The 20,282-nt window shown below is 44.2% G+C and overlaps 1 protein-coding gene across 1 annotated transcript in view; it reads right to left on the bottom strand.

Moving 5' to 3' along the window:
* Positions 1 to 20,282, bottom strand: part of xpo4 (exportin 4) — a 115,283-nt gene that overhangs the window by 72,811 nt on the left and 22,190 nt on the right. The window contains exon 2 of the mRNA XM_059964214.1: positions 889 to 994. Coding sequence (XP_059820197.1) covers positions 889 to 994 — 106 coding nt within the window. The remainder of the gene's footprint in view (positions 1 to 888; positions 995 to 20,282) is intronic.

Raw genomic sequence — 20,282 nt, 5'->3', positions numbered from 1 at the left:
ATTTTTGTTTCAGATTTCCTATACACCAAACTTCATTAAAGTATATTAGGAACAACAACAGGTGACATAACCTTATAAGTCTGCTCTGCCATTCATCAAAATCAAGGTTCCATTTGGACTACAAGACTTCAAAACTACCCCACAAAACCAACAGTTGTTCCATTTGGTCAATTCATATTTTAGAGTTAGAGACTGCCAAGATTTTCTGGGTCAGGTGCAAGTCTCCCTACTTCATCCCAACAATGTGCTCTAACTGCTGGAGCAGAGCTGCAGCTGCCACTTTATCCATGTGAATTTCCTTATTTTCCCCCCACATAGTTATCTATTATCCGATTTTCTCGTGTTTGTATCTATTATCCTTGCAGCCATCAAAAAATATTTACCTCAGTGATTTGTGGAGAACTTCGATGTTTCACATCTATTTCATAAGATACCACTCAGCTCTATGGCTTGTTATCTTTTAGTATGTCTTTGATCTTAAATTGTAACATTTGACAAGCACAACTGTTGATTTAATTACCCATGGGATACATTTTAAAAAAAACTAATTCACAACCAGAAAATGTTGTAAATACCTATCTAAGCTTCTCTGCCATTGTAGAAAACCTTCATAATTAAGTAGTAAAGATATATGACCAAGGCTAAGAATGGCAAAATGAGATGATAGAAATCCTACAGCACTTTAAGTGCATGATTCAGAAGGGGAAAGCGAATTTTATATATAAAAAACAATCACAGGCAGTAATTTATTATTTCCACCCAGCTCAGCATATTTTCTCATTCAATAAAGATGATTTATCTTGTGGTCTATAAACAGATACATAAATATTTATAAGAAAGCAACTACTTTTGTTCTATGTACAGTTAAAACAAAAATGAGAAATTTACCTAATATGTGTTTACATACTGCAAATGGTGATTTTGATTTTCTAAACGACAGGAATATATGTTCTGCATGCTGACGTTGCTCATGACTGACCATGGATGGGGGTGCCTGAGAGAAGAGGAAAATATAGTTATTTATATAGTTAGCTTTTTGATTACAAGTAAATTGGAATAAAATATGAAGTATTTGGAAACAAAGCTGAAACTTACTTTGAATTGGTTAAAGCACACTGAAGCCATCATATGAGATTAACAGCATAGCTACATGCATAAACTACACGGAATAAACTAAACCAAGATAATCTACTTCAGAAAGCAGACTATTTAAAAAAAAGTAAATCCTAACTTTTCCAAAGAGTATGAGTGCAGTCTTTGGCCTGATCTGTTTCTCCTGTGGATCAAGTGAAACTAAACAGATTACATAAAGGAACTGGAGTCTTCCAAATATTCCTCCCTTAAAAGTATCAAAATCTAGCTTTGCGTCAATTTGTGAAAACTTGTTGAGAAAATTAGACACAGGAAATGCTCTCAATGGTCAAGTCAGACAACTTCTATAGAGAAAAAAAGTTAACATTTTAAACCTATGGTTTTCCTAGAATTTTGTGTTTTCTTTTCAGAGCTCATCTATAGAATTTTGTGAATGAATTAGCAATTTAAAAATGTAATAAATAAAAAATAAACATCAAGTTAAAAAGAGTAATAATTTTCATTTAAAATTATATAATGAATACAAAACTATGTGACATATAGAAGGTGACAAAGTACTGTATAAAGGCAAGCTAAATTGAACTGTTATTTGGAAACAGTGGCCTACTTCGAAATTATTCATTGGGCTATTAATTAAGATCATATGACATAGCAGCAGAATTAGGCCATTTGGCTAAATGAGTTTGCTCTGCAAGTCAATCACGGTTGATCCTTCTTTCCCGTCCTCAGCCCCACTCCCCAACCTTCTCCCCGTAACCTCTGATGTTGTGTCCAATCAAAAACCTATCAGCTCTGCCTTAAATATATCCAACGACCTGGGTATATTTAATATACCCAACGACACAGTTGCCTGTGGTAACAAGTTCCACAAATTTACCACTGTCTGGCTAAAGAAATTTCTCCACATCCATTTTAAATGGACTCTGCTCTATCCTGAGGCTGTGCCCTCTTGTCCTAGAATCCTCCACTACGGGAAACATTCTTTCCACATCTGTGTCTGTCTCAGCCTTTCAACATTCAAAAGGTTTAAATGAGATTCCCTCTTGTCCTTCTAAATGTCAGTGAGTACAGACCCAGAGCTATCAAACGTTCCTCTTATGATGACTCTTTCATTCCCAGACTCATCCTTGTGAACCTCCTCTGAACTCTCTCCATCCAATACCAGCACATCTTTTCTTAGATGAGGAGCCCCAAACCATTCACAATACTCAAGGTGAGGCTTCACCATTGCCTTATAAAGCCTCAACATCACGTCCTTGCTCTCGTATTCTAGACCTCTTGAAATGAATTCTATTGCATTTGCCTTCCTCATCACCGACTCTGCCTGCAAGTTAACCTTTAGGGTGTTGTGCCCGAAAACTTCCCAATCCTTTTGCATCTCAGATTTTTTAATTTTCTCTGTTTAGAAAATACTCTGCACATTTATTTCTACTACCAAAGAGCATGACCATGCTATTTCCACCATTGCATTTCATTTGCCACTCTTGTTCATTCTTCTAATCTAAGTCCTTCTGCAGCCTCCTCGTTTCCTCAATACTACCTGCTCCTCCATCAATCTTTGCATCATCCACAAACTTGGCAGCAAAGCCAAAACAAAACTTGGCAATGAAATCTATTTCATCATCTAAATTATTGATATACAGCATAAAAAGCGGTCCCAATGCCGACCCCTATGGAACACCACTAGTCACTGGCAGCCAACCAGAAAAGGATCCTTTTATTCCCACTTGCTGCCTCCTATAATCAGCCAATGCTCTAACCATACCAGTAATTCTCCTGTCATACCATAGGCTCTTAACCTGGTAAGCAGTCTCATGTGTGGCAACTTTGTCAAAGGCCTTCTGAAAGTCCAAATATACAACATCCACTGCATCCCCTTTACCTACCTTACTTATAATCTCCTCAAAGAGTTCCAACATGTTCATCAAGAAAATCTTGTCTCGTGTCACCAAGTACTCCATAACTTCATCCTTAACAATTGACTCCAACAACTTCTCAACCACTGAGGTCAGGCTAACTGGTCTGTAATTTCCTTTCTGCTGCCTTCCCCCTTCTTTAGAGTGGAGTGACATTTGCAATTTTCCAGTCCTCAGTTGTACTATTTTGCCATTACAGTATTTCTGTTTTTGGAATACATCTATCCTGTACTTCCTCATTTTTCACAGAAACTCACACCATTGCTGCTACGTAGTCATCCCTGTCAGCAACTCTTTCCAATTTACTTTTATTTATTTTTTGAGATACTTCGGCCAATTTCTCTCTCATACCACTGTAATTTCCTTTACTCCACTGAAATACTGCTATGTCAGACTTTACTTTCTCCTTATTAAATTTCAAACTGAACTCAATCATTATATTGGGATCAGTGCCTCCGAAGGATTTTTACCTTAAGCTCCCCAATTGCCTCCAGTTCATTACATAACACCCAATCCAGAATAGCTGATCCCCTAGTAGGCTCAACAACAAACTGTTCAAAAAAGCCATCTCGTAAGTATTCAATAAACTCACTCTCGAGATCTATTTCCAACCTGATTTTCCCAATTGACCTGCATGTTGAAATCTCCCATCACTATCATAACATTGCCCTTTTGACACACCTTTTCTATTTCCCATTGTAATCTGTGGTCCACATCCCAACTACTGTTGGGAGGCCTATATATAATTGGCATCAGGGTCCTTTTACCCTCGCAGTTTCTTAATCCACAAGGATTCAACATCGTCTGATCCTATGTCACATCTTTCTACTGATTTAATGCTATTCTTTACCAGCAAAGCTACGCCACCCAATCTGCCTACCTTCCTATCCCTCCGATACAAAGTGTAACCTTGGACATTCAGCCCCCAACTACAACCATCCTTCAGCCACGATTCAGTGATGGCTACAACATCATACCTGACAATCTGTAATACTGCAATAACTTTATTTTTTATACTTGGTGCATTGAGATTTTACACTCTTGAATACTGTAGTTGCTACCCTTTTTGATTCTGCATCCTTAACGCACTGCTACCATGCTGGCTGCAATTATGTCTTATCATCTGCTTGCCCTTCCTGACAGTCTGACTACACACTTTTTTTTTTACCATCCATCTCTTCACTCCAATTCCATCCCCCTACCAAATTAGTTTAAACCCTCCCCAACAGCTCCAACAAACCTGCCTGCAAAAATACTGGCCCCCTTGGGTTCAGGTGCAACTTGTCACTTTTGAACAGGTCATACCTCCAACAGAAAAGATCCTAATGATCCAAGAACCTGAAGCCCTGCCCTCCAGCAACTTCTCAGCCATGTATTAATCTGCCAAGTCTACTCTCACTGGCGTATGACACGGGCAGCAATCCAGAAATTACTACCCAGGTGGTCTTGCTTCTCAGCTTTCTACCTTCCCCTCTCTAAATTCTCTTTTCAGGACCTCTTTGCTTTTCCTTCCTCTTTGTCATTGGTACCCATTCATACTGACATTTGGCTGCTCTCCCTCCCTCTCCAAAATGCTGTGGACACGATCCAAGATGTCCATGACTCTTGACACCTGGGAGAGAACATACCATCCGGGTGCCCTGTTCACGTCCACAGAATCTCCTGTCTGTTCCTCTGACTATTGAGTCCCCTATCACTACCGCTCCCCTCTTCTCCCTCTTTCCTTTCTGCACCATGGACCCATGCTCAATGCCAGTAACCTGGTCACCCTAGCACTCCCTGGAAGGTTATTCCCACTAAAGTATCCAAAATGGTATTCTTATTATTGAGGGTAATGGCCACAGCAGAGCTCTGTGCTAACTGCCTATTCACATTTCCATTTCTCCTGACAGTCACCCAGTTACTCACCTCTTGCAACTTAGTTACTCCCTGTAACTCTGATCAATTATCTCCTCTCTCCCGTACAAGCCAAAGGTTAACCAACTGCTGCAGTTCTCTGGGAGACTCTGCATCTCCCACAACTCCAACAACCAGCATAAAGAACACACTATGGCCATTTACTACACTAGGTACAGCAAAAGTAAAAAGGGAACCTTAACAGAAACTTACCTAGAGCCAATGCCTCTTCCAAACCGAAGCCTGATACTCCTACTCTCACCACTGGCCTACTCCCAACAATGGCCCTTCTGTATTTTTAAACAAGTGACGCCGACCTGCAAAAAACTTTGTCGTTGTGGCTTGCTACTGCCACTGATTAGGCCACCAGAATGAGCCCAAATACCCATTAACAAACTTTTAAACAAACTTTGCCAACCCACAAGAAACCTCATCACTGTGGCAGACTCCTGCCAATGACTGGCCGCCCAATAAGAGGCGAAATAACTGATACTAAAATACAAACATTCAACAGTCCTCTTATGTACAGTATAACATTCCCAGCCAAATAAATCAATCTGGCTCCCCCTTTAAGCAAGATTCGGTAGTACAGTTACATGGTACGCTCCACAACAAAGCAGAACGAACCAAACATATTTTACTGACAAGGTGGCTTAATCTGTTCTTCAAACCCCCCCCCCCCACCCCTTTTAGAAAAGTTTTCAATTATTATAGTGCAAACTGTGCTTTATTCCCAAATATCAGAAAAATTATTGTATCAAAACTTATTTCATAGATTTAAAACATCTTTTCTGCAAAACAGAAAAATGATCTTTTAAATTCTCATGGAAGCTCCACATTTTAAGTACACCTGAAGGAAGGTGAAGCAGTTTCTTCATAGCTTCCAACACTACCCCTGCATCCCCAAAACATATCATGTCCCTGTGTATCAAACTCTTTAGCTTTAATAACCTAATCCCAAAGAAGCTGTAATTTTAGAATCCATTTTTTGCAGGCTTTTTCCTTCACAATTTAGTATTTTTGCCTCTAGGCCCCTCCACTCAGACTACAGTTACTCTCTGCACTCAAGCATATCAATTCAGACTTTTTTCATATCCCTGAGATGTCACAATTATGTCTGCAATATTCTTTAACCATCAGTCCATATTCCTTCATGTCTGGCTTTTACTAATTTGAACCAATTTGCTCGCTTCCACTAATACAAGGCATTCATTTAACCAGCAGAATCATATTCTTTGAAACACTTGTTCCTATATTTGTCTTGCTCCAAAAGCAAATCATCAATAAAAACAACATCCCCCACTATCAATCTCTACCCCCAACATGAAGCTCTCAAAGATAAACTGCTGTACCAGGGACACTATTTAAATATTATTTCTTGTCGAGGAAAGACAGGAACCTAAGTAACCAGACTTGAAAACAGATCTTCAGCTCATTTTCCTAATCAGGGAAAAAATACTATAAGAAAATTTTTTTTAAATAACAAAAATTATCAAAATCGATTTACTGTCACAGGCATAAGTTATGAAATGTATTGTTTTCTGGCAACAGTACAGTGCAGGCATAACAAATTAGTATAAGCTACAATAAAATATATTAAATTGTTATGTCTGCACTGTACTACTGCCATAAAATTCAAGACCCATCTTGGTGACAAAATGATTCTGATATTTAAGTTAAAAAAAATAAATTGTATAAAAGAATAATTGAGAGGTAGTGTTCATGGCCTGTTCATAAGTCTGATGGCAGAGAGGAAGCAGCCATTTCTAAAATGTTGCATTTGGCTCTTCAGGCTCTTGTACTTCCTCGCTGATGATAGTAATGAGAAAAGGACATGCTCTGGATAGTGAGTCTTTAATGATGAATACCTTCTTGATGTACCACCTTTTGAAGATGTCCCTGATGGTGGGGAGACTTGTGCTTGTGATGACCTGGCACAGTTTACAACCCTCTGAAGCCTCTCACAATCCTGTGCATTGGCACTTACATACAAGACAGTGCTGTAACCAGTCAGAATGCCCTTCACAGTATGTGTAGAAATTTACAAGTCTTTGGTAACATACAAAATCTCAAACTCCTAATGAAGTATACCTACTGGCAGAACTGGTCTTGACCCTCAACAATTTCTCCTTTGACTCCCCTCACTTTCTCCAGACTCTAGGAGTAGCTATGGGCTCCTGCATGGGACCTAGCAATGCCTGCCTTTTCACTATGTAAAACAGTCCACAGTCCAAGCCAACGCCTCCTTCACTTTATTGACAACTGCATTGGTGCTGCTTCATGCACCCATGCTGAGCTTGTCAATTTCATCAACTTTGCCTTGAACTTCCACCCTGCCCTTAAATTCACTTGGTCCATTTATGACACCTCCCTCCCCTTTCTCAGTCTGTCCACTGACATCTCTATTAAACCCACCGATTCCCAAGGCTATCTTGACTTCATATCTTCCCACCTGTGAAAATGTCAATCCTTTCATCCCTGCAGTGTCCATTCCCAGATTGTGGCTTTCCTTTCCAGGGCATCAGAGATATCTTTTCTCAAACAATGGCGGGCGTTTCCCTACCCTCACCGTTAATGCTGCCTCTTTTTTCTTTCCGTCACCTTAACAGGGATAGAATTGCTCTTTTTCTCACTACCACCTTATAAGCCTCTGCATCCAACACATCATTCTCCACAACTTCTACCTTCTTCAATGGGTTCCTACCACTAAACACATTTAACTCATCTCACTCTCCACTTTCGGCAGGGATAGCTCCCTCCGTGACTCCCTTGTCAATTCATCTCTCCTCACTTTTCTCCCTCATGGTACTTAATCCTGTGAGCAGCCAAAATGCTAAACCCGCCCATTCATCTCCGCACTCACCTCTATTCAGGGCTCCAAAAAGCCCTTCCAGGTGAGGTGCAACACTTCACCTATGAATCTGTTGAGGTTGTCTTCTGCAGCCAGTACACCCAATGCAGCTGCCTCTACATTGGTGAAACCTGAAGTGAATAGGGGGACTACCTTGCCAAGTGCCTCCACCAAAAGCGGGATTTCCTGATGGCCAACCATTTTGATTTGTATCTCCATTCCTGTTCTAACATGTCAGTCCATGGCCTCCTCTTTTGCCACAATGAGGCCGCATTCGGGGTGGAGGAGCAACTCCTTGGATAACATCTAGGTAACTTCCAACCCGATGGCATAAGCACTGCTATCACTTTCCAGGAATTTTTTTCTATTCCCCACTCTAAGCCTCTTAACTCTTTTCCTTACCTGCCCGTCACCTCCCCCAGTGCCCCTCCTCCTTTTCTTTCTCCAATGGTCCACTCTCTATCAAATTACGTCTACTCCAGCCCTTTACCTTTCCCACCCATCTAGTTTCATCTATCATCTTCAAGGTATTCCTCACTTGCCAACACCCACCTTTTTATTCTGGCATCATCCCTCTTTCTTTCCAACCCTGAATAAGGGTCCTGGCCTGAAATGTTAGCTGTTTATTCATTTCCATAGATGCTGCCTGACCTGCTTAGTCTCTCCAGCATTTTGCGTTTATTTCTCTGGATTTCTAGCATCTGCAGAATTTCTTGTGTCCATAATCAAGGTCCACCTTAGTTGAAGAATGACTACCAAAATATTGAGAGTAGTCCACATCTTCTTGCATGGAGCTTTTTGCTGCAAGTTAGCGTTCAACAGCAAGGGCAGGTACATGGAGGACCTTTGTTTTACAGAAGATTAAAGCCCAATTTCTCATATGCTTTAGTCAATACATTCTTTATGCATAATTTAATCCTAATACATACTGGTGAATTTCCACTGTATTTATTATATTATTTCTTGTTTCCTATATAATATTTCGTGCCTAAATCTGAATGCAATACAATACAGTATTCAAGATATGATCTGACCAAGATCTTTGCACAAATGAAACATTCACAATTTAGAAATATAACTCCTAGAAATATAAATGATAATCCATCTTTTTGATTACTTAAGGTATCTATCCAGAAATTAATGATTTTATATGATAACTATTAATGTCTTAAGAAATTATGCCAGCTTGTCTGACTCAGATTCAAACTAGATAATCTCACATTTCCCATAAAGGGAATTCAAACCGCAAGTGAAAATAAAAAAAAATACTGGCACCAAAGATCCAAATAAAATTTTACAAATATTCAGCAGGCTCAGCTGCAGCAGTGAGAAGAGGAACAAAAATCATGTTCCAAGTGAGAGATCCTTCCCTTCTTCACAGTGGGTAAGAGACAAAAGAAGCTTGCAAAGCTACTCAGAAGGTGGGGAGGGGAATGCCTTTGATTCACAAAACCATGGTGCCCCTGGGAATAAGCTGTAAACAAAGTTATCTTGTCAACCCAGACACAGGCTGACCTCCTGAATATTTCCAGTATTTTCTGTTTTTTGCTCAATTTACTCATGATTAGTCCATCCATAACAGTGATGTATCAATGCTCCATTGTAAATTTGGATATATAATTCCGTTCTTTCAGGCATTATGTGGCAAGAATCTGAGAAGATGAATCTCAATTAAACTTGCAAACAACTTGTTTGAAAGATTTTTATTTGTATATAACAGCTGCAGCCATAACTGGAAAGGACATTTATTGGCCCCGCAAAGGACCTTGTGGAAATGACGATGAGCACCTTGCTGAAGTCTGCAGTTTTACTCTCACATTGCAAAAAAGGGAGTTCCAAGATTCAGACCTGGTGACAATCAAGTTACTGCACTATATTTCCTAGTCAGGGCGGCACAAATTGGAACAGACTTATACTTATGTTCATACGTGCTTATACTTCTTGGTGTAAAAGGTGATTGGTTTGGTGATTTTTGTCTAAGCAGCTACATTACAGTGTGCTCTAAGATCATGTAAATGCTACCCAGTAGAGTATTGTCTTATAATAAGTGCCTCATCAAATAATTCTTCAAAATGTCACCATCAATAGTGAATTCAGGAAATTTACAAAATATTCATGGTGTTTTTCAATATTACCACCCTAAATAAAAATGTACAAATCAACACCAAGAACACAAGACATCCAGCATCTACCCTTCCACTAACAGTGGCCATCAAGTGCAGTATGCATGTTGTTTAAGGTACTTCTTAGTAAATGGCAAAGAAAATCCTTTAATTTGATGCAACTTCAACTCCAATACAAAAGTAGCAATGATCGGAAAAAACATTATCCCCATTCATTCACAACAACTTTCTGCCCTGGATATAGGTCGTCAAGATCATCTGCTGAATTGCTGCATATAGAATAGTGCCTCTTCATCGTTATCGGTACTTGGCTTCAAAGTTATTCACTAACTTTAGGAGCAATAACAACTCCAGAATGTTAGTGATTGTAAGAGAAAGCTCAACATCATCTCAAAGCAATGTCATAAATTAATCTATTCCAGTAAAGCCCATACACAGAGAGTAAAGGTGAAATAAACAGAGCAAAGAGCCAAACAAACTGCAAATAGTCAATGAAAGTCAATCAAATTACTAAACACGAGGAAGTCTACAGATGCTGGATATCCAAAACACACACAAAGTGCTGGAGGAACTCAGCAGGAATCTATGGGAATTAATAAATGAAAATTAATAATCATTCAATGTTTCAAGCAGAAACCCTTCACCAGGACCAAGAAGGAAGGGGGAAGATATTAGAATAAAAAAGGTAGGGAGGAGGCGGCAAATTTGGCTAGTTGGAAGATGATAGGTGAAGCCAGGTAGGTGGGAAAGGTCAAGGACTGGAGGAGAAGGGTCCTGACTGGAGAGGAGAGTAAACTACGAGAAAGGGAAGGAAGGGGAGAACCAAAGAGGAAGTAATAGGCAGGTGAAAAGTAGTAAAAGATCAGAGTGGGGAACAGGGGGTGGGCAAGAGGAGGGATATGTTTACCAGAAGGAAAAATTGATATTCATTCCGTCAGGTTGGAGGGTACCCAGACGGAATACAAGGTGTTGCTCCTCCACATTGAGAGTGGCCTCATCTTGGCACAACAACTTCAAAACATCCAGAAGTTACTTCAAGAACTTCTACAGAGTTCATCCATATTTTCAGAAGCATAGAAATTTGAGGAATGATACCATTATTCTGGATATATAATGCTTTGGATCTAGTAAAATGCTTTGATATGTGATGTTATGTGACAGCATGAGCTGTACACAGTTAATCATGATACTACTGAAACAATTTACTTAAAGTAATTGATTATGAAAGTGGGGAGAATGAAACAGGTTAAAGTAAGATTAGTGCAGTCGACCTTCACTAATCCGACTACCTGTAATCTGGTTCCTTCGATAATCCGGCACTGATTTTAAATTTTCCAAGCAACTGTAATTTCAAATTTCCCGGGCCACTGTACCAATCTGCTGCAGATTGTTTTGGTTGCGCTAGATCTGTTCACGTGTTGGCACGCTCTTGTAAGCACAGACAGGCGATTCCTGCTTGTTTTCCTGCATTTATTAATATCACTTGGGTGAGGTGCGGCCGCCCGGCACCCGCCCGTCTCACCTGCCTGTGGCAGAGGAGCTGGCACGCACCGAGTCGGTCTGCCTCCTCGCCTGCCTGCCGGCAGTCGCACACTGCCCTCCGGCATTGCCCGGCCGACGCTCCGTCCTCTTCTGCCCACGACCTCAGATCAGACGTGGCAACCCGCTGAACTTAAGCGTATTACTAAGCGGAGGAAAAGAAACTAATGAGGATTCCCTCAGTAACTGCGAGTGAAGAGAAAAGAGCCCAGCGCCAAATCCATGACCGCCTGGCAGCTGCGTGAAATAAAGCAAATAGACTTCCTTTCTGCGACTTCTGCTTCTGCTCACCCAGATGTGCTGCCACCAACGTCAACAGTTTTTGAAGAAACTGTTGTGCCAATTTCAGCACCAGTTCTTGATGCTTCACTCATTTTTCAAGATGAAGATGTTGATGATCCTGACAACCCCACACTTGCAGACATGTAACTTTGCCTGAAGTTATATTAAACGTCTCACTTTAGAAGTGCACAACTGTTCTGTATGAACATTTACCTGTACATTTACCTGTACCCTTTATTTTAATCTGTGCCTGTACAGTATATTACTTTATTAAAATTTCACTTGCTACTCATTTAATATTTCTGTTTCATTATTATCTAACTTGTACTGACTTACATGATATTTTAAAGGTATGATGAGGCGGTTAGCTGTTGCATAACGTGATCCTTCTGTAACTTGGCATTTTCACTAAACTGACACTCCTCAGGTCCCGGTGGTGCCAGATTATAGAAGGTCGACCTGTATAAAATAGGTGCTTTATGATTGGTATTATCTTAATGGGCTGGAAGTCTATTTCTGTACTTTATTTTCCCTGTAACTCTGCATCTGGCTTATCCATGATTCAAATCTACAGACAAACCAAAATAAAGCAGAGCAGACTCATTGGGCCAAATTATGCTCCTGTAGCGGTGTGCTACACGCAGCGCTGAAATAACGACACTGAGTTGGTAAACTGCAGTTAAAAAAGATTTTATTCGAACTTCGCGGCCTCGCTTTAAAGCCTCCCTGATCCTGTCCTCCCCGGGCGTGGATGTTGTAGGGGGCACGCATTCACAGTCCCACGCAGGCTTTTCTCTTTGTTGGTGAAGCAGACCTGGCATCCTTTTGAGACTGGCCTTTATGCCGGCGCGCTGGCTATTTGTGAGCCGGCTCGAGTGTGCTAGGAAGTGGGTCGGCACATAACCCCCCCAGAACCGGCGATACACCCGCCAATGTCCACAGTCTGGGCTGGACCCTGTTTGGGAGGTCGGCCTCTGCGCCGTGGTGTCTGAAACTCGACCGGTTGCGCCAAGTCCACATGGGCCGGTTTGAGTCGGTCCACCGTGAAAACCTCCTCTCTCCCCCCAACGTCCAGCACGAACGTGGACCCGTTGTTCCTGATCACCGTAAACGGCCCCTCGTAGGGCCGCTGTAGCGGTGGCTGATGCCCGCCCCTTCGTACAAACACAAACTTACAGTTCTGCAGGTCTTGGGGTACACAGGTCGGGTTCTGCCCATGCTGCGAAGTGGGTATGGGGGCCAGGTTGCCGAGCCTCTCGTGTAGTCTGCCCAGGACTGCTGCGGGTTCTTCCTCGTGCCCCCTTGGGGCTGGTATGAACTCCCCAGGGACGACCAGGGGTGCGCAATACACCAACTCGGCCGACGAGGCGTGCAGATCGTCTTTGGGCACCGTGCGGATGCCGAGTAGGACCCAGGGAAGCTCGTCCACCCAGTTAGCTCCTCTCAGGTGGGACATGAGAGCCGATTTTAGGTGACAGTGGAAACGCTCCACCAGACCGTTCAACTATGGGTGATAGGCAGTTGTGTGGTGCAGCTGTGTCCCCAAAAGGCTGGCCATAGCTGACCACAGGCCGGAGGTGAACTGGGCGCCTCTGTCGGAGGTAATGTGGGCCAGTACACCAAAGCGGGATACCCAGGTGGCAATCACTGCCCAGGCGCAAGATTCAGAGGTGGTGTCGGTGAGCGGGATCGCCTCTGGCCATCTGGTGAACCGGTCCACGATAGTGAGGAGGTGCTGCGCTCCGCGCGACACTGGCAGGGGGCCCACAATATCCACATGAACGTGGTCGAAACGCCAGTGGGTGGGGTGGAAATGCTGTGGCAGAGCTTTGGTGTGCCGCTGCACCTTGGCCATCTGGCAGTGCATGCACGTTTTGGCCCATTCACTGACTTGCTTGCGGAGTCCGTGCCAAACGAACCTGCTGGAGACCATCCGGACGGTTGTCCTGATGGAGGGGTGCGCTAAGTTATGAATGGAGTTGAAAACGTGTCGCTGCCAGGCTGCCGGGACGACGGGACGGGGTTGTCCGGTGGAAACATCACAGAGTAGGGTCCTCTCACCTGGGCCTACGGGGAGGTCCTGGAGCTGCAAACCAGAGACTGCAGTTCTGTACCTAGGGATCTCCTCGTCTGCCTGCTACGCCTCTGCCAGCGCCTCAAATTCTATCCCTTGGGAAAGGGCATGAATGTTAGGGCGAGAGAGCGCATCTGCCACGACATTGTCCTTACCCGAGACGTGCCAGACATCCGTCGTGTATTCAGAGATGTAGGACAGATGGCGCTGCTGGCGGGATGACGAGGGATCGGACACCTTCGTGAACGTAAAGGTAAAGCGGCTTGTGGTCCGTGAACGTGGTGAAGGGCCTACCTTCCAAGAAGTACCTGAAATGCCGGATTGCCAGGTATAGTGCCAACAGTTCCCAGTTGAAAGCACTGTATTTGAGCTCGGGTGGTCACAGGTGTTTGCTGAAAAATGCCAGGGGTTGCCAGCGACCCTCGATGAGTTGCTCCAGTACCCCACCGACTGCCGTGTTATATGCGTCCACTGTGAGGGCAGTAGGGACGTCCATTCTGGGGTGCACTAGCATCGCGGCATTTGCCAAGGCTTCTTTCGTTTTAATGAAAGCGGCAGCGGACTCCTCGTCCCAGGTAATGTCCTTGCCTGGACCCAACATCAGGGTGAACAGGGGGCACATGATTCGGGCAGCTGAAGGGAGGAAGTGGTGGTAGAAATTTACCACACCCACGAATTCCTGAAAGCTTTTGATTGTGGTGGGTCGGGGAAAAAGGCGGACTGCATCTACCTTAGCAGGCAGAGGGGTTGCCCCGTCTGTAGTGATCCTGTGGCCCAGGAAGTCGATGGAGTCAAGCCCGAACTGGCATTTGGCCGGGTTGATTGTCAGGCCGTATTCACTCAGTCGGGCGTAGAGTTGACGGAGGTGGGACAGGTGCTCCTGACAACTGCTGCTGGCTATGAGGATGTCGTCCAAGTAGATGAAAGCGAAGTCCAGGTCGCGTCCCACCGCGTCCATTAACCGCTGAAACATCTGTGCGGCATTCTTCAGGCCGAATGGCATGCGAAGGAACTCGAAAAGGCTGAACAGGGTGATGAGTGCCGTTTTGGGGACGTCGTCCCGATGCATCAGGATTTGATGGTATCCCCGGATGAGGTCTACCTTGGAGAAGATCCGTGCGCCGTGCAGGTTCACTGCAAAGTCCTGAATGTGCGGCACAGGGTAGCAGTCCGGTGTTGTACCCTCATTCAGCCTGTGGTAGTCGCCACATGGTCTCCAGCCCCCAGCTACTTTGGGCACCATGTGCAGGGAGGAGGCCCATGGGCTGTCGGACTGCCGTATGATCCCTAATTCCTCCATCCTCTTGAACTCCTCCTTCGCCAGTCGGAGCTTGTCTGGGGGAAGCCTTTGAGCACAGGCGTGGAGGGGTGGTCCCTGGGTCAGGATGTGGTGCTGTACGCCGTGTCTGGGCATGGCTGCCGTGAACTGCGGTGCCAGAACCGATGGGAAATCTGCCAGGACTCTGGTGAAGTCGTTGTCGGACAGCGTGATGGAGTTGAGGTGTAGGGCTGGCAACTGGGCTTCACCCAGGAAGAACGTCTGAAAGGTCTTGGCGTGGACCAGTCTCTTCCTGGGCAGGTCGACCAGTAGGCTGTGAGACCGCAAAAAATCCACAGCCAGAAACGGTTGGGCCACAGCGGCCAGTGTGAAGTCCCATGTGAACCGGCTGGAGCTGAACTATAGCTGCAACGTACGGGTGCCATAGATCCTTACTGTGCTGCCGTTCACGGCCCTCAGGGAGGGACCCAGTGCCCTGTTGCGGGTGTCGTAACTCGTTGGAGGAAAGACGCTGATCTAGGCACCAGTGTCAACCAAAAAACAGCGTCCCGACCACTTGTCCCACACGTACAGGCTATCCCAATGGCCAGCTGCTGTAGCCATCAGCGGCAGCTGTAGCCATCAGCGGCAGCTGGCCCTGGCTTTTCCAGGGATCTTGCAGGGCGGGCAACAGCGGCAGGCTTCTGCGCCCCACTGCTGGTGGTAGAAGCACCATTGTTCGTTGGTCTCCTCACCCCTGCCTCTGGGGTTAACGGGCTCTGTGGCCGGGCCTGGTCTGGTTTGAACTGGGAGCGTGGCCCGGTGATCTATGCGACGGACGCCCCACTCTCCTTCTTGGCGTTCCACAGCAAGACCGCCCGGGCTGCCACCTTCCGGGGGTCGCTGAAATCCGCGTCGGACAGCAGCAAGCGTATGTCCTCGGGCAGCTGCTCCAGGAATGCTTGCTCAAACATGAGGCAGGGCTTGTGTCCTCCGGCCAGGGACAGCATCTCATTCATCAAAGCCGATGGCGGTCTGTCTCCCAAACCATCCAGGCGCAGCTCGCTCGTGCCGTGGGAGTCCGAAAGTCCTTATGAGCAGGGCTTTGAATTCTGTGTATTTGCTGTCCACTGGGGGAAGACTGTATGAACTCCTCAACCTGGGCTGCTGTGTCCTGGTCGAGGGAGCTCACCACGTAGTAGTAACGTGTGTCCTCCGAGGTTATATGCCGAACGTGGAATTGGGCTTCTGCTTGCTGGAATCATAGGTGAGGTCATAGCGTCCAGAAGCTTGGCAGTTTCAACGAAACTGCATGAACAGATGCGGCGTCGGTCATCTTCGGCCCAAATATCGTTTGGGCCGTCGGGGTCACCAATTGTAGCGGTGTGCTACACGCAGCGCTGAAATAACGACACGGAGTCGGTAAACTGCAGTTAAAAAAGATTTTATTCGAACTTCGCGGCCTCGCTTTAAAGCCTTCCTGATCCCGCCCTACCCGGGTGCGGATGCCGTATTCAGTCCCGCGCGGGCTTTTCCCTTTGTTGGTGAAGCAGACTTGGCGCCCTTTTGGGACTGGCCTTTATGCCGGCCCGCTGGCTATTTGTAAGCTGGTTCCAGTGCGCTGGGAAGTGGGTCGCCACACTCCTATATTTTATGGTCTTAAAGTAACTATTATAAAGCACATCAAAAAAAATCCTGTCTGACCGGTTTTAAGATTTCATCAAGATTTTCTCCAAAAACGAAATGTACCAAATATCATATCTGGAAGGTAGAGAAGGGTTGGGTGGCTTGTTGGTTTAAAAAATAATAAAATAAAATCTTCAGGAAGAAGCGACATAAAATTAGAACATGTAGGATCCTTGTGGGTAGAGCTAAGAAACTGCAAGAGTAAACAGACCTCAATGGGAGTTACGTGCAGGCCTCCAAACAATAGACAGGATATAGGGTACAAATTATCAGAAATATTACTGGCATATGTTGTGACATTTGTTCTCATGTGGCAACAATACATTGCAATGTATAATAAAAACTATAAATTACATTAAGTATTACAACAGTAGATAGAAAAGGCATGTAAAAAGGTAATGTCACAAGAGTTGTGGGGGGATTTCAATATGAAGGTAGTTTGGTAAATTTATGTTAGTGCTGAATTCCAAGAGAGGAAATTAGTAGAATGTCTACAAGATGGCTTTTTAAGAGCAGCTTGTGGTTGAACCCACTAGGGCTGGGGTTCCCAACCATATAACCATATAACAATCACAGCACGGAAACAGGCCACCTTGGCCCTCCTAGTCCGTGCCGAACTCTTAATCTCACCTAGTCCCACCGACCCGCACTCAGCCCATAACCCTCCACTCCTTTCCTGTCCATATACCTATCTAATTTTACCTTAAATGACACAACTGAACTGGCCTCTACTACTTCTACAGGAAGCTCATTCCACATAGATATCACTCTCTGAGTAAAGAAATACCCCCTCGTGTTTCCCTTAAACTTCTGCCCCCTAACTCTCAAATCATGTCCTCTCGTTTGAATCTCCCCTACTCTCAATGGAAACAGCCTATTCACGTCAATTCTATCTATCCCTCTCAAAATTTTAAATACCTCGATCAAATCCCCCCTCAACCTTCTACGCTCCAATGAATAGAGACCTAACTTGTTCAACCTTTCTCTGTAACTTAATTGCTGAAACCCAGGTAACATCCTAGTAAATTGTCTCTGCACTCTCTCTAATTTATTGATACCTTTCCTATAATTCCGTGACCAGAACTGTACACAATATTCCAAATTTGGCCTTACCAATGCCTTGTACAATTTTAACCTTTTTTAACAATGCCATGTACCTTTTTTTAAAAAATACTATGGACCAATACATTAAGCAAGGGGTCCATGGACCACAGGTTGTGAAATCCTGCTCCAGGGGAAAGGTAATTTTGGATTGAGTGGTGTGTAATGAATCACATTTAATTAGAGACCTAAGGTAAAGGAACCCTTAAGGAAACAGTGGTCATTAAATGATAGAATTCACCCTGTCGTTTGAGGGAGAGCAGCTAAAATCAGATTTATCAGTACTACAGATGAGTAAAGATAACTACAGAGACACGAGAGAGGAGCTGGCCAAGGCTGCTTGGAAGGGAACACTAGCAGGAATGACAGTAGAGCTGTAATAGCTGGAGCTTCTGGGAGTAATTTGGAAGACACAAAATTAATTCATACCAAAGTGGAAGAACCATTTAAAAGGGCGGATGAGGGGCAGACATGACAGACAAGTGAAGTCAATGGAAGCATATAATACAGCAAAAATTATTGTGTTACTGGACCCACTGAGTTCCTCCAGCATTTTGTGCATTGCTCCAGATTTCCTACATCTGCTTAACAGCATCAGCAATTCCATCACTGTCTGAAAGGAGTGGGTTCATTCCGCCCATGATTACATGGGTTCCACTGGGTGCTCTGGCTTCCTCCCACAGTCCAAAGATGTACAGGCTAGTAAGTTAGTCACATGGGTGTAACTGGGCAGCACAGGCTCATTGGGCTGGCAGGACCAGTTACCATGCTGCATCTCCAAAATAAATAAGTTATGTCAATAATTTAGCTCAAATTTCATGTGTTTTATCTTTGGATTGCTGTTGCTTATGGCAAACTTCTTCAAATGCATTCTGGAAATTTACAGTGCCTGTAAAAAGTATTCACTGACTTAGAAATTTTCACGTTTTATTGTTTTACAACACTGAATCACAGTGGACTTAATTTGGCTTTTTTGACTGAACAACAGAAGACTATAACAACTATTAATCACAAAATAATTGATTGCATAATTACTCACCCCCTTGAAGTCAGTATTTAATAAATGCACCTTCGCCAGCAATTATAGCTTGAGACTGTGTGAGCAGGTCTCTATCAGCTTTGTACATCAGGACACTTGCAATTTTCCCCATTCTTCTTTACAAAACTGCTCAAGCTCTGTCAAATTGCATGGGGATCATGAGTGAGCATTCTTTTTCAAGTCCAGCCACAACTTCTCAATTGGATTGAGGTCAGACCTCTGATTTGGCTACTCCAGATTAACTTTGGTGTTTTTAAGCCATTCCTGTGTAGCTTTGGCTTTATGCCTGGAAACAAATCATCTCTCAAATTGCAGTCTTTTACAGACTGCTTGAGGTTTCCCTTCAGGATTTCCCTGTATTTTGCTGCATTCATTTTGCCCTCTACCTTCACAAGTTTTCCAGAGCCTGCTGCAGTGAAGTGTCCCCACAGCATGATGCAGCCACCACCATGCTTCACGGTGGGGATGGTGTGATTTTAATAATACGTGATGTTTGACTTGTGCCAAACATAACGTTTAGACTGATGATCAAAAAGCTCAACTTAGGTTTCATCAAGCCATAGAACTTTCTTCCAACTGATGTCAGAATCTCCCATGTGCCTCCTGGCAAACTCTAGCCGAGATTTCACATAAGCTTCCCCCCCCCCCCCCCCCCATCAGTGGCTTTCTCTTTGCCACTCTCCCATAAAGCTGCAGCTGGGGAAGCACCCAGTCAACAGCTGTTGTATGCACAGTCTCTCCCATCTCAGCCACAGAAGCTTGTAACTCCTCCAGAGTTGTCATAGGTCTTTGGTAGGCTCCCTTACTAGTCCCCTTCTTGCATGGTTACTCGGTTTTTGAGGATGGCCTGTGGTGAGCAGATTATAGCTGTGCCATACAGGCAGTCCCCGGGTTACCATCGAGTTCCGTTCCTCAATCCATCTTTAAGTCGGATTTATACGTAAGTCGGAACAAGTACATCTGGTATTATTTAGTATCAGTTAGTCAAACGTTTGTCTTAGTATATAGTATATACTTTACCTTTCTATGCATATAAAACACTTAAGAAACGTATGTATTCCAATAATTAAACCACTGCGTTGCTTAGTAATAATTGTAGCTTTCATCGGGGCAGGGCCTTTCACATGCTCCATTATTCTCACTTTATCCTTTAAAATTGTTCCGATCGTTGACCGACTGTAGCCTAACGCTTTTCCAATGACTGATGGCATTCCAACTCTTTCCAAACGCTTTATTATTTCCACTTTATTTTCAATCGCGATCGCTTCCCATCAATGGAACAGAAACGCTGTGGACAGCGGGTCCCAAGCTGTGCCAGCTCCCAAGGTCCGCTGGGTCCTGAGGACCATCACACTAAATTCCCCGGGTCTGAAAGTCCACCGCACTGAGACAGGTTAAATGGGACAAGTGGGGGCTGTGCTGGGT

This window comes from Hypanus sabinus, chromosome 3 (genome assembly GCF_030144855.1).
Source record: "Hypanus sabinus isolate sHypSab1 chromosome 3, sHypSab1.hap1, whole genome shotgun sequence".
Classification (NCBI taxonomy): domain Eukaryota; kingdom Metazoa; phylum Chordata; class Chondrichthyes; order Myliobatiformes; family Dasyatidae; genus Hypanus; species Hypanus sabinus.
This window is presented reverse-complemented; position numbering and strand designations above follow the sequence as displayed.